The following is a 14,223-nucleotide window of genomic DNA, read 5'->3' as shown; positions in this document are numbered from 1 at the left end:
TTTTTTATATTAGAAGTTCTTATGTTTTGGTTTAAATTTAAAGTATTTTTACCTTTTCATTTTGCAGTAAACATAAAAGTGCATTTGTCAGACTTTCTATCGTTATATCAAAAAAATTCTTATTTCCACTTTTTCAAATGATAAATATGTCACTTCACTTGTTTTATATCACTTTTTTACACGATAAAACAAAACACGAAAAATCTCTTCATTGAGCTCAAGGAGTTTCGTTATTTTCCATCCAAACGTAAACTGACAGTATAAAAATAATTTTTATTTATCACTAATTAATCGATTAACTTCCCAAAATTTTTTGTGTCTGAACGTATAGTGTAAGACGAGAACTTTTTGCTCATTTTTCTTTTCTTTGTTTTTTTCTGTACAGGTTCTTCATTTGCAATCGGTGCAGTCTTCACATTCGGCACCAAATTTGCACGACTTAACTGTGATCCTGATTCAACTTGAGGCCTCGTCACACGTTTTGTTGCAGTTTTCCTTCTCACAACAGTTGTGTTCTGTAAACTTCTTTGTACTGAAGGCGGAACTTCTTCTTTTTGCTTCTTATTTCCGAAGAATAAATTATACACTGACTCGACAAACTTTGTTATTAATATTCGCGTTCGATATGCAACTTCACTTAAATATCCTTTGGTATATAATATGAAAAGTATACCAATAAACATTAATATAATTAACGTAACAGTTGGATGCGTATAAGCAAAACGTAATTTATCAATTCCAAAGATAATGATTAAGACAATCATCCATATTGGAATCTTATTTCGGACTTTATACGATTCTTGAATCCTGACAGCGTTAACGTATTCCTTCTGTATCGTCTCATTGAATTCGGACTCTAACCGTTGGACGTTGATGGGATGAATGATTTGTTGGCTCAGGGCATCCCTGGCTGGGATACGTTCGCCTTTCTCTCGTAATTGGCATACTGAAAACATCTTAAGTACATTAAGGCCACTTTCACGAGCTTCTTCATACAAGCTTTGAATATCAACATTTGGAGTCCATTTCCGAGTTTTGCCATTTTCTAGCTTGAAAATCTCTTCAAATCGAAGATTCATCTTCGTTTTGACATATCGTGACGCGTTAAGAACACGTGCAACTGTAGAATTGTGATATCGCTTATCAATATTATTCGTACAATGCAAGTCAATCGTATTCTTCTTAAGACAGTCTTCAATTTCTTCGCGAGATTCTTGGATGATGGTATGCATCTTCTTCCGAAGAATTGTCCACATATCTGGAGGCGCTTTATTTAAATCTTCATCTATATCCTTTTGGTAAGAAGTATTGCGGTTGTTAAACACTTCAAGTTCAAGTCCTTCTGCAAGTTCATTGACTTTTTTGGTTATGAATTCTGATTTAGAGGTTTCAAACTCACTCCAATCATATTCCCAAGCATAACCTTCAACAAGTGTATTTGCTAAAAATTCTTGTATCTTTTGACAGCTCTTTTGTAATTGTTCTCTTGCTTTTCTTTCCCAACCGTCAAAACCGCTAAAACGGTTTGGGAGACCGTTTAAAATAAAGTCATTAAAACTTTTTTCCTCTTTCTTGATAAAAAGAGAACAGTTCAATGAATATAGCTTGAAGAAAAACTCGCCAATTCGTGATTTAAGCATTTCTAGTTTTTCTTCTACAATTTCTTTGACATATTTAGATGATTGACGATTGAACTTATCAATTGCAAAATTGGAAATACTTCCAGCAATCTTCTTAAAGTCATCAAGAACACTTTCATTAGACAAAGGCTCTTCAATTTCAGATTTGGATCTTTCTTCAACATATTTATATGCTTCTTCAATAAATTCTTCACATCTGAAATTGGAAAGAGTTCTCCTTTGAGACGGAAGGTTCAGTTCTTTGTTTTCGTTGATTGATTCCCAAACGCTTGAAATATATTGATATAATCCATCGCCAGGAATAATCTTACCAGTTGGTTCTTTGAAAAGATAATCATCTTGGTTTTCGTTAAGGAATCGATTTCTGAGGCTTTTTACTGAATCTAAAAACTCTTGATGTTGAATACGATAATGAGGAAGTGCTAAGAAGTGGAAAATGAAGAAATCCTCAAAAGCTTTTCCACGGAGATTTGATGGTAGAGTCATTTGAGCCCAAACAGCAGCAAGATCTCTTATAACATCTGATTGAATCACATTTGGATCTTTTTCTGGATCGCGAATAATAAAAAGTAAATGACATTTGGATTCATCTGAAGATGAAAACAACTGAATGTTGACTTCAAAAACTGTTTTTAATAGTGGAAAAGTACTTGCATTGAACCGACCAATATCATGATGAAAGATATTAATCATAACAACTTCTGACATTGCCAATGCAAATAAAGCTGCTTTTCTTTCGAAAAGTCCTTCAGCATCACCTCTTTCTCTTGAATCTGATCCTTCGATATCAAAAAGCAAAATTTTATTTTCTACAAAAGAGGCATGAATACCCTTTGTTGTTTGTTGCCTTCCTGTTGCTTCATTCATTGTTTGAAAATTTGTTCCAAATGTGTGATTTAAAAGTGTAGATTTGCCTGAGCTTTGTGGACCGATGATTGATACTATATGGTAGTTAACACCTACCTTTGTAATACCTATTTGGTTAAGAAAGTTTTCTGTTTCTGGGGTTATCTGTGATTCTTCATTGATTATTTGTTGCATTTGGACATGTGTTTGAAAATTCTGAAGTTTATTTTAATAAAATGAGAACGTTAAAAAAATATCTAATGGAATCAAACTAATAGATCTAAATTTTTTATAGCTAAACAAAATCTAAATATCAATAATTATTCATTATATTTTGTTGCTTTTCAAAACCATACAATAACGGAAACTTGTAAATGAAAAAAAATGAAAACAACTTTTAGGCAAAAAAATATTGATTTATCACTCTGAATTTATTAGTTTTGTTACGTGAATGGTATCAAATCATGGTTTATACCAAATTTGGTAATAATTTAAAAATTATTAAACATTATGAGAATTGGTTTCTTTACTTTTAAGCTCTTAAAAGTGATGATACTTTAAGTAGTTTGTAATAGTTTATTTATTTTGCAAATAATTAATTAAATAAATAATGAGTTTACTACAGTAAATGTTTTATCAACAATCAATTAATTTATTTATGGAGTATTCTTTTTCTGTTGGTTATTTTGCTCAACGAAATACATGTTCGATAAAAATATCAGTTAAGGTTCATCGCAGTTAATCGCCTACAGCTCTGTTGCGCCTTTCACTTTTTGACTACAACATTGACACTTTTCCCTATTCGCCAAGGTTAGGGACAATCGTGGCTGACAACAAATTTTTGAAAGGAAAACCGTCTACTTTGAAATTAAATTCATTTGTTCCATGGCCCAGAAGATCAAAGTAGTGGTTGTTGGAGATGGCGCAGTTGGTAAGACTTGCCTCCTTTGGGCATACTCAAAGAAAGAGATTCCACCCGATTACGTTCCAACTGTTTTCGATAATTATGTCGTTAAGCTTCAAGTTAATGGTCAAGATGTAAACCTTCAGCTTTGGGATACTGCTGGTCAGGAAGATCTTGAAAACATTCGTGTTCTTTCTTACACTAATACAGATATTTTCCTTGTTTGTTTCAGCGTTGTTGAACCAACTTCTCTTACAAATGTTCAGACTAAATGGTTAACCGAGCTCAAGCAATATACAAAGGATCCAAAAATCATCCTCGTAGGAACTAAAAAGGACCTTAGAAACGATGAAGATACAATAGCTGCTCTTGAACAAAACGGACAAAAGCCAATTACTCCACAACAAGGAAAGCAGAAAGCTCAAGAAATTAAGGCAATTGATTACGCTGAATGTTCAGCTATGACACAAGAAGGTGTTAAACAGGTTTTCGATATGGCCTTAACTGCGGCTCTTCGTCCTCCCAAGAAGTCAGTTTGTACACTTCTCTAAGGTTTAAAAATAACAGAGAAGAATAAAAGAACGTTAATTAACCTATAAAAATTTTATTTTAATTAATTTGAAAATTCAAAGAATTTAAAATTTTGTTTTCTGAATTTTTGTGGGATAATACGTTAGCGGTCGCCCATATCGTTTGGCAAAAATTTAAATTCTTTTTGAGGGAAGAAATGGAGCAAAAATTTGGGTGAAGTTGCAAACTTGTATTCTGTGTATCTTTGGGTAATGCATTCGTTAATAATATAGAATGAATGATGATAATTTAAAAAGAAATTGAGATAACAAAAATTATGGTTGTTGAATCTCGCTGAAAATACATAAATATTATTTTCTTGTGTGTAGTTTTGATAAATCAAGTAAATTGAAATCTTCTCACTTATGATTGCCATAGTTTCTTGAAATAAAAAAAGTGGAATGATACACAATGCGTCTAAATTTCTTGTTTCTCCATAAATAACGGTTTTGATCATCTTTCATCAAAAATTATTATCAAAAAGTTGATACGATACCATTGTTTTACAGCTTTACAGGGACAAGTGATGTGGAAAATGTAGTCAAAAAATGACATATTGTTGGTATTCAAAAGTTAAACGTTTTATTCATTACAACATCTACACTCGTTTTATACAGAAATATCTTCGCTTTATATTTTATAATAAAATAACTCTTCATCAAAGCTGTGAATTATCATTAAAATTTGTTTGTTGGGTTAAACAACTTACAGTTTTCGTTCAAGCATTATTTCTTTTCACTGTGCATAGCTTTTGAATTTTTACATTTGAAAACTACTGCGATTGAAAAAGTATTCACCCTGTACCTACAGAATTGAATAAAACCGCCCACACAAATCAAATACGATAAAATGGCTGAAAGGAAATATATTGCTTTTGGAAGGCCATCTGAGCCAACAATTATACAAGAACTATCATATGTTCTGAATGGCAAAGGCAAAGGCATTACCGTCGGCGAAATATCAAAAAAATTACAAATCGATCATTCCAAAGAATTTCTTGCAATATCAACACCAATTTTTCGAGAAAAGTTACCAAGTAAAAGGGTACCTTTGGATTTCTATCCGCAATTAATTCAAACTAAAAGGCCAGGAAAATACTTAAGACCTCAATATTTCATTGCAATTTTACCAAAAGAACAAAAGAAATTTACTTCTTTTATTGCTGTAAAGACTGAATGCAATGATGACATTCCACCTTTTGAAGTTTCTTTCAAAAATAAAGAGTTTGAAGGAAAAACTTATCAAGATTTCCAAACATTTGTTGAATCAAATTTTCCTTTTAATCACACAAATGGTTCATTACTTATTGGTGAAAACCCTGTTAATTTATCAGACACCATTTCTGATTTAATTTCAATTTTAAAGAAAGAGAAATGTACTTTTTCATGTATACTCGATAGCAAAGATCGCTCAAAAGTGAATCATAGAGCTAATATTGTTGCAGAAATTCAAAGTACTGAAGAGACATATTTAAAGACATTAGAAATTATCACAGATTATTGGCAACCCAAAACGCGGGAACAAAAAGTATTTACAGAAGCTGAAGCAGATTTAATATACCGTGATTTTCCAGCCATTATAAATTGTCATCAAACATTTCTTCAAAATCTTCAACAACGTGGAGCTTCTTATGGTGCCATGTTATCGGATGTGTTTATAGATTTCTCTGCCTTTTTTAAAGTCTCACTTCTATACATATCAAATTATTCCACGATCATCAATATCATCTTAGAAAAATCGAAAATAAAAGACATAGACAATAAGCTTCAACTACTAGCTTCCAAAAATCCCAATGAAATCAAAGGTAATCTTCAAGCATTTCTTATTACACCTGTTCAACGTATGCCTCGTTACATCCTTTTTCTACGTGAGCTCCTTAAGTATACACCACCATCACATCCAGACTCTTCAATGCTTTTAACAGCGTACACTAAAGTCGAAGAAGTTACGCATCAAATCGAACAAGCCTCCATAACCGCCGAAAACAATGAAAAACTTCTGACGATACAGTTTGGGCTTGTGTCACATTTTGATGTCTTACGTCCATCGCGAGTTCTTCTTCAATCATATCCGATTGAGATCCTTAAACCCAAACAACGATTTGGGACTTTCTATTTATTTAATGATCTAATTTTAATCACGAAAGAAGTCAAAGGAGGTAATCAAGTTATATTAGATGATGCACCAACAACATTTGGATATGTAATTCGACCACGAAGTCATCAAATCACAGTCATGGGCTATCGAAAAATCGGTGGGAAGAAGAACATTGCATATTCATTTGTATTAACAAACAAAGAACAACATAAAGAACTTATCAACAAACTTAGCGAGATGAAAGATTCGATTTTTAAAGATGAGCCTGATAAATATTTCGAATTCTTTAAAGCAGAAAATATCGAAAGTATTGATGGTTCACCTAAACTTTATGGACATGATTCGATCTCAGTACAAAACAAAGTATTTGTATTTGGTGGGCAAACACCAGAAGGATATAATTCGAACATGATCATCTTTAATATTAATGATTCCAACATAAAATTATCAACAATACCTACATCTATACCAGCAAGAACATGTCATACAATGACTCGTGTTAATAATTCGATATATATATTTGGTGGATATAATGAAAACGAGTTTTTGACTGATTTTTGGGAATATACAATAACTGATAATGAAAGTACAATATTAAGTAATTCTAATTTACCACGGACTATAGCAGGACATAGTACAATATATTTCCCAGATATCTCTAAACTTTATGTGTTTGGAGGAATGAATCGACAAAAGAAATTAATGAACGAAATGTTGGTGTTCGATATTAAAACTGGAAATTGGGATAAAATCACATCAAAGAATGAACCGCCAACACCACGAATGAATCATTCGGCAACATTAATTAATCAATCGATATATGTACATGGAGGATTCTTGACTACAAATGAGAAAGAAGTTTCATCTGATATTTATATTTATGATATATTTAATAATGAATGGACAACACCGAAAATTAATGGCGATAAAGTATTACCAAGAGCTAATCATAAGGCTTTACAAGTAGGTCATTATATAATATTTATAGGTGGTACCGATTCATTACAAGTAGTACCACCTGCGATACTTGATACAAAACAATTACATTATACAATATGTAACACTGAATTTAACGATTACAAATTCTTAACAAAATTCTGTATGGACGTTATCGGTAACCAATTTTTTGTATACGGCGGTTACAATTTTGTGGACAAAGAAATTAATTCTAATGTTTACTATGTAAATTACCCAAATTTCCTATCGTCGTCGAATCGAATTCATCATAAGAAAATACCAAATAAAAAGGTTAGAAATCAAACAAATTCAACTATAATGGTACAAAAGAGTAATACTATTAGAGCTAATGGTAGAGTTAATCGACAAAGATCGAATCTATTAAAACCGAAAGATCAATTAAAACAACTCGAGTTATTAAGGGAACAATTAAATAGTGATAATATTAATATCCAACGGACTTCAACTGCTCCTTTAATACCTAAAATTCCTTCGGCTACAACAGAAATATCGCCATTGCAAACTTTACCAAAAAGTGAATCAAACGAGATGGAGAACGTTAACGCCAATGATGAAAATAACAAAGATAATAAACCAACACGAGTCGTAAAAAGAAGATCTAAACAAGCGCCACGTTTAACTAAAGAAGATCTTCAACAAATTGTAGAAGAAGCTAAAGATGATGAAGAAAAGAAACGATTACAAGAAGAAGAGAAACTTGTTAAAGCGCCACGCGCACGTCGGAATAAAGATGGAAGGCCACCAAGGAAAGGTATGAATAATGAAAACATCCGGAAAAGCGCATTGTTTAGTCTTAATCCAGAAGATTTCGCAGATTATAACGAAGAAGAGTTCTGTAAGGGATTAAATATCAAATTCGACCAATCGCCAGATTTCGTATTCCAAGAAGTTGTACTTTCACGAAAGTTATTATCTTTGTGGCTGACAAAGAAACATAACGAGAAAATGAGAGTCGAAATCCAAAACAGAATCGAAAATAGTAATAATGTAATAGACGAAACTAAAAGCGAAGTTTTCATTAAGTTAAATTATAATCATAAGTGTTACTTACAATTGTTAAGTTGTAACACAACAGTGGAAGAAGTGAAGGAAAAGTTCCAAACGAAAATCAACGCAAAGATTTCAAAGCTTTACTTGAGTGAAGATCAACAGAATGAAGTGACGGACGAGACGTTAAGCGAAGAAATTAAGAAGTTTATGTACAAAATAGTGTCACATGTGACATTAGTAGCGATATAAAAACACGAAAAAATATTTTTATGTAATATAAAGATATATTTTGAAAACCTTTTTGTTTTTTAGATAATTGTAATTCGTTGGTTAAACATAACTTTACATTCATGCACGAAATGTTAAAAATTCTCAATGCATTTTTTATTAAAAAAAAAAAAATGAGCAACGCCAATTCGCTTCAACTCTTTTATTAAATATACCAAAAATATCTTTACTCAAGTCTCATTATATGTAATTGATCAATATAATATTATATAAGAGCAATTGTTATTTGCTATGCTCATTATACATGCCATTCAACCATATTAATTGCAATGACATTATGTTAACATAATTATGGATCTCATTAATAAATTGATTGTTTTGATTAAACATTAATAAAACATTTTAAATTTACTCAAATGACTTAAAAATGGTAAATTTTGCGGCAGTTCTCACGAAGAACTTCAAATCCTTCTTCAACAGGGATTTCGTGAAGTTCGGCTACTTTCTTGATGATGATTGGGATGTGGCCAGGCCATGCTGCTTTTCCTCGGTGTGGAATTGGTGCCATATATGGTCCGTCTGTTTCTGATAAGATTCGATCAATTGGAACTTTCTTGCAAACATCCTGAATTTTCTTGGAGTTTTTGAATGTAAGGACGCCAGTGAATCCGAAGAATGAGTTTGGCCATTCTTTAAGAACTTTTTCTGCAAATTCCCATCCATCAGTAAAACAATGAATATGGAAGAAATGATCTTTTGGCATAGCACGCTTAAGAATTTCAAATGTATCATCCTCTGCTTCTCTAGTATGAATTGTGATTGGTAATTGTCTTTCAACAGCAAGTTGAATTTCTCTTTCAAAAACTCTTTTTTGAACATCAACAGGGCTGAGAGTATAATGATAATCAAGTCCAATTTCACCAAGAGCTTTAACCCTAGGATTTTTCAATAATTCAATTAACTGAGCTTCAAATTCATCATTATAACGTGATGCTCCATGTGGATGAAGACCAAGAGCTCCAAATATTTTTGGATTGCCTGAGTCAACAAATTTCATTACACCTTCAAAAGTATCACTAAATGTTGCTAAGCATCCATCAAAACCTTCGGGCCATGATTCCGAAAACTTTTCAAAGGGTTCATTAAGATCTAATCCCATTTTTTCATAAATGGCATCGAGATGCGTATGACAATCGACATATGGAAGATTTTTGGCCATATGAAAGTGTTTTCACATAACATTTCGGTGAATGGAAGAAAGAGAAACAAAAAACGCACCCAAAAAATCAGAAAAACTCGCGAGTATTCGGCGTGAAGATTTTATTGGAACTGCAAAACCCAAGCTATTCGATCAGAAATTAATTCAGTCTTGTAACGATTTATTTAGAGGAACTTTTCCACAACAATCTAATGCTATCCAATTCATAAATGTTATTTTGCTGAATTATCATATTTACCCATCTGATTTACCTCCTAATTTCATTCAAAATCTTGTTAATAAATACAAAAAACGATCAACAGATACATACATTCGGACATCTATTCTCAATCTTATTAATACAATGTTTAATACTTCCACGTCCTTTATAAATTCAATTTGTAATCTTCCTGGTGAACCCTTTTATTCATTTCTATTCAAAGAACTTCAAGATCCGACATCTCTAATTCCTCTTGAAATGTTACTTCAAGTCATTGATCATTTTACTACGCATGTCACATCAGCTCATTCCTTTTTTTTCCGACAAAAATTTCTTGGGTTTATATATTATCAACTTAGTCACACACAAAGCGACTTACACATCAGCTCACTTCTTACCTCACTCTATAAGTTCATTGGTTCACCCTGTTCAGAAGGATATTCGAAAGAAGATTTATATAACATCACCAACTACACATTAGATAAGATATATCCGAACTTCTTCCTTAAGCCCACTTCCATCATTGTTCCTATTATTAACATTCTTACTGCAATAATCCGACGTGATCCGCGTGGCAAACATGTTGAATGCATTGAAAAGTCTGGAGTTTCGTCGCTTTTAATCACAGTCATTAATCACGACAACATGGAACTTTCCTTTGCATCTTTAAACTTCTTAGCAATTGCTTCATATTATTCCGATCGCATTTGTTATCAACTCTCTAAGATGTGTGTAATAACTGAACTCTCTAATTCTTTAAGGGACAAACAAATATTTGATACATGTTCCGATCGAGCGATACAAATAATGTATAATACTATTGTATTTTGCTATAAAAATGATAGTAATTATTCAACTATAGCATTCAGTTCACCTGATTACAAATGCTTCGTTGATTTCTTAAAGAACGTGTTCGAGAATGCCGAAGATACTTCTTTGAAACAACACGCGTTACTATTACTCGGTTTAATCGTCGATCATTTCCCTGCAAATGATCAACTAATATCTTTTTTGAATGAGATAAATGTGTTCGGTTTATTACAGCCTAACATTGAAACTGGATCTTGTGATGGCGCAGCAGGTGCTTTGTCTATTTTGTATAGATTAACAATAGCTTTAAATGTAACACCTTTAAATATGTGCAAAAATATTGTGGAAATTGTGATACAACAAGAAATGATAAAGGCATTGAATTGCTATTGTGATACGTGCGATGTAAGCCAATCCAGAGAAATTGCAGAATGTGTAATGAATTGGATAAATAAAGAACTTGAATTAAGAGTTGAAAACGAATGCTGGTGATGCCAAACCGCTGTATTTGAATGCATTTTAATCGTATATTGGTGATTAACACGTTAAGTTACTCCGTTCGAAGTATATAACAAATCAAAATAGTAGAAACAGAACACAAGAAAAAGAGTGAATGCTTGGCACCAAATGTTGAGAGTATTAAAATAAAGTTTCCATTTGCTAAAGTTATCACTTAAAAAAAAGTGGAATGCTCTAAACTTTCCTTCGTTCTAGCGAGCACTAAACTAAAAGGAATGTTCTTTTAAGGCAGTAAGGATATGACTCAATAAAAAATTGCGATTTTGGTCAAATGTTGGAAATGTTCTATCGTTTTAGTGAAATCGAACAAAGTTATTCAAAATACAAAAAATGAGAATTAAAAGACAACAAATTTTCGGACATATATCACAAATGAATCTTGATATAGAGGATTTTTCTAGCTTAATTTATCTCATTATTGCATTGATTACAATAAAAATAATTGCACCAATTTTTCTACCAAAAAAGCCAAATCAACCTTACATCAAAGAAATAACAGTTGTTATACCAAGCGGAGGCGTACAATCCACAGCTGCTTCTCTACGTAATGCAGGTTTCAAAAAAATATATGCAATTTCATATGACAAAACACAGTTTTCAAATACTGATTTTACTTCATATAAACAAATTCAAGGAAATTTTGGTGGTAATATTGAAAACTATGTTAATAGTACATTTGTCTTATTTTCAGGTATTGAATCATTCCATGTTCCATTAAATCTTCCAAAGCTACCAAACAAACCAATGCTTATTGGCTACACATTTTCTCAGTGTAGTGAAAACGGATTTTCGTTACTTCTTCCCACCAGTCTTGAATATTCCATGATCACATCTGAATCAATGCGAAGGTTCAATGACTTTTCAAACAATGTATTACATAACCAATTTTCACATGAAGAGGCTTTTCGTGTTTTTACTGAGTTCCACTCATTGCATCTTCTTGTGATGCCGTGTCAAAAATCAGCATCAAAACTTCCTAAATGGGAAACATTGGAAGTCATCGAAAGCGAAAATAATGCGCCTCGGAAACCTTGGGGCAATATACCAAAGATTCCGGAAGTTTGGAGAATTCGTGATATCTTATAAAACTTATAAACGTATATTAATATGTGAATAAAATGTAATTTAAATTTAAATTTTTTTTTAATATTATGATATTCATGTAATGTATCTTTAGATAAAATTAATTTTCTGACAAAAGAGTAATAAATTTAAGTAAAAAGATATCAAAATATTATGTTTTTGATTTGTTTTAAATTATAATTTTGATGAACAAGAAAGTATTGACATAAATGTTTAAGATTCTTTTTTATTTTATTTAATATATGTAAAAATGTTCTGATATTTTCAATTAGTTTATAAAATATATATTTATCAAATTTGATTCAAAAAATTTAAACAATTTCAAAGCCAAAAATAATATTTAGAATTTATTAAAAATACTTCAAACAGCACTTATGAAAGCATCTGGAAGAGGGCATACTGAATCTGTTAAAGCACTTCTTGAATGAAAATGGAATTGATAATATATTTGATTTAAAATTTATTTGGACAATTTGAACTTTCATAATAATATTTGGAAATCATATATAATGTTTTATACAGCATTTATATAATCAGTAATGGGTCGAAAAAATAGTGAAATTATTTCTTGAAAAAGAAGGAATTGATATTAATGCCAAAGATATTTATAAATTTAATTTAATGTTGATATTATTAATACATTTTAAAATAATATTTAGAAACTATTAAAAATATTTGTAACATCACATATGCATGTAAATTTAAATTATATCTTATATATTTTATATTGATATACACTTAATGGCAATAATCGAATTACATCTTGGGGGTTGTTATCAATGACAAAGATATTAATTTTATTATATTCGTTTTTATTAAAAAATTATGAAAATTTCATAAAATATAAAACAATAAATATAATGACAATGGACTTATCATCACCATATAATTACATTTTTTACCAAAATTGATATCAATGGGGAAAATATATGTTTTTTCCATCAATATATATCAAAAATTTAATATTTCAAAATGGTAAATGGAAACCATTAAAAATATTTAATACTGTATCTGAAATATGTCATATAAAAAATGCTTATTTCCTTCCTAAACAAAATTATAAGATGCCAATGTTAAAGATAGTTATATATTTAATTTAATGCTTCATATTAAATTAATGTTTCATAATAATATTTGGAAATTATATAAATAACTTGAAACAGCATAAATGATTACATCTAAAAAAGAAGGAATTGACATTAATGCTAAAAATATTTATTTCTTTTATATAAAATTTATTTTAATAATTTGATATTCCAAAATAATATTTGGAAATTATTTCAAATTTTTAAAACAGCGCTTAAATAGCATCTGAAAAGGGATATACAGAAATAGGTAAATTACTTCATGAACACAAAGGAATTGATATTAATGCTGAAGATAACATTAATATATTTTATATTTCAATATAATAAAAATAATTTTTTTAAACATTTAGAACACCAAAATTGTTTTTCAATATTTTCTGATAAACTTAAACAATATTCATTAAAGAAATAAGAATTATAAATATATATACAATTTATTCAATGTTTTGTGGCATCACTTTAATTTGTCCAGATTGTGACACAATTAAAAATGCTGCGTTATACTGATTATAATCGATTGATATTGCAGGTTCATTAAGCTGATATATGTATATCAATTTATCAGGAACGAACGCGTCGAAAAACCCAATTTTATACGATTCTGTTTGGAATGCCACGTAATCGAACGCGTCACACAGATAAAACGAAAACCATTTTATAATCGGCTCATCGATTTTGACACTTTTCAAGATTTCACCGTTTAAACTTAAAACGAATAAAACATCAAAAGCATCGACGAGCACATAACCCCATTTTTTCGTGATTAAAATTTGTTTAATTTCTTTATTTAACGAAATCTTTTTAATTTTTCGACCATCGATAGCATTATGAATATTAATTGTTCCATCGATAGTAGTGAAGATAAAAATCTTATATAAAGAATTAGCTTTTAAAAATGTTATTTTATTCGTTGCTTTATATAAAGTTAAAGATTTCTTTTTTTTATCTTTATATAATGAAATTGTAGAAGAATCAGAACAATAAATGAATTTATTAAATAATACTGAACATAAATTATATTCAGTAAAAATTTGATGAGATGAAATAATATT

The 14,223-nt window shown here is 30.5% G+C and overlaps 6 protein-coding genes across 6 annotated transcripts; 4 read left to right on the top strand and 2 right to left on the bottom strand.

The window, feature by feature from the left end:
• Positions 1-287: 287 nt before the first annotated feature.
• On the bottom strand, positions 288-2,681 carry GO595_003799 (protein SEY1; the record flags this gene model as incomplete). The annotated part of the gene is made up of 1 exon (XM_067916860.1): positions 288-2,681. The coding sequence occupies one exon, from the start codon at positions 2,679-2,681 to the stop codon at positions 288-290; it is 2,394 nt and encodes a 797-aa protein (XP_067776086.1).
• A 690-nt stretch (positions 2,682-3,371) lies between these two features.
• On the top strand, positions 3,372-3,941 carry GO595_003798 (Cdc42-like; the record flags this gene model as incomplete). The annotated part of the gene is made up of 1 exon (XM_067916859.1): positions 3,372-3,941. The coding sequence occupies one exon, from the start codon at positions 3,372-3,374 to the stop codon at positions 3,939-3,941; it is 570 nt and encodes a 189-aa protein (XP_067776085.1).
• Positions 3,942-4,809: 868 nt separating this feature from the next.
• Positions 4,810-8,274, top strand: GO595_003797 (Kelch motif family protein; the record flags this gene model as incomplete). Its single annotated transcript, XM_067916858.1, has 1 exon — positions 4,810-8,274. One exon carries the CDS (start codon positions 4,810-4,812, stop codon positions 8,272-8,274), a length of 3,465 nt encoding a protein of 1,154 aa, XP_067776084.1.
• A 400-nt stretch (positions 8,275-8,674) lies between these two features.
• GO595_003796 (hydrolase, TatD family protein) lies at positions 8,675-9,472 on the bottom strand (the record flags this gene model as incomplete). Its single annotated transcript, XM_067916857.1, has 1 exon — positions 8,675-9,472. The coding sequence occupies one exon, from the start codon at positions 9,470-9,472 to the stop codon at positions 8,675-8,677; it is 798 nt and encodes a 265-aa protein (XP_067776083.1).
• A 457-nt stretch (positions 9,473-9,929) lies between these two features.
• GO595_003795 (uncharacterized protein) lies at positions 9,930-10,973 on the top strand (the record flags this gene model as incomplete). The annotated part of the gene is made up of 1 exon (XM_067916854.1): positions 9,930-10,973. One exon carries the CDS (start codon positions 9,930-9,932, stop codon positions 10,971-10,973), a length of 1,044 nt encoding a protein of 347 aa, XP_067776082.1.
• Positions 10,974-11,372: 399 nt separating this feature from the next.
• On the top strand, positions 11,373-12,086 carry GO595_003794 (uncharacterized protein; the record flags this gene model as incomplete). The annotated part of the gene is made up of 1 exon (XM_067916853.1): positions 11,373-12,086. One exon carries the CDS (start codon positions 11,373-11,375, stop codon positions 12,084-12,086), a length of 714 nt encoding a protein of 237 aa, XP_067776081.1.
• Between the last annotated feature and the right edge of the window lie 2,137 nt (positions 12,087-14,223).

This window comes from Histomonas meleagridis (genome assembly GCF_020186115.1).
Source record: "Histomonas meleagridis strain 2922-C6/04-10x chromosome Unknown contig_23, whole genome shotgun sequence".
In the NCBI taxonomy this organism is placed as follows: Eukaryota; Parabasalia; order Tritrichomonadida; family Dientamoebidae; genus Histomonas; species Histomonas meleagridis.
Note: the sequence above shows the minus strand (reverse complement) of the source record. Positions and strands in the feature narration are given on the sequence as shown.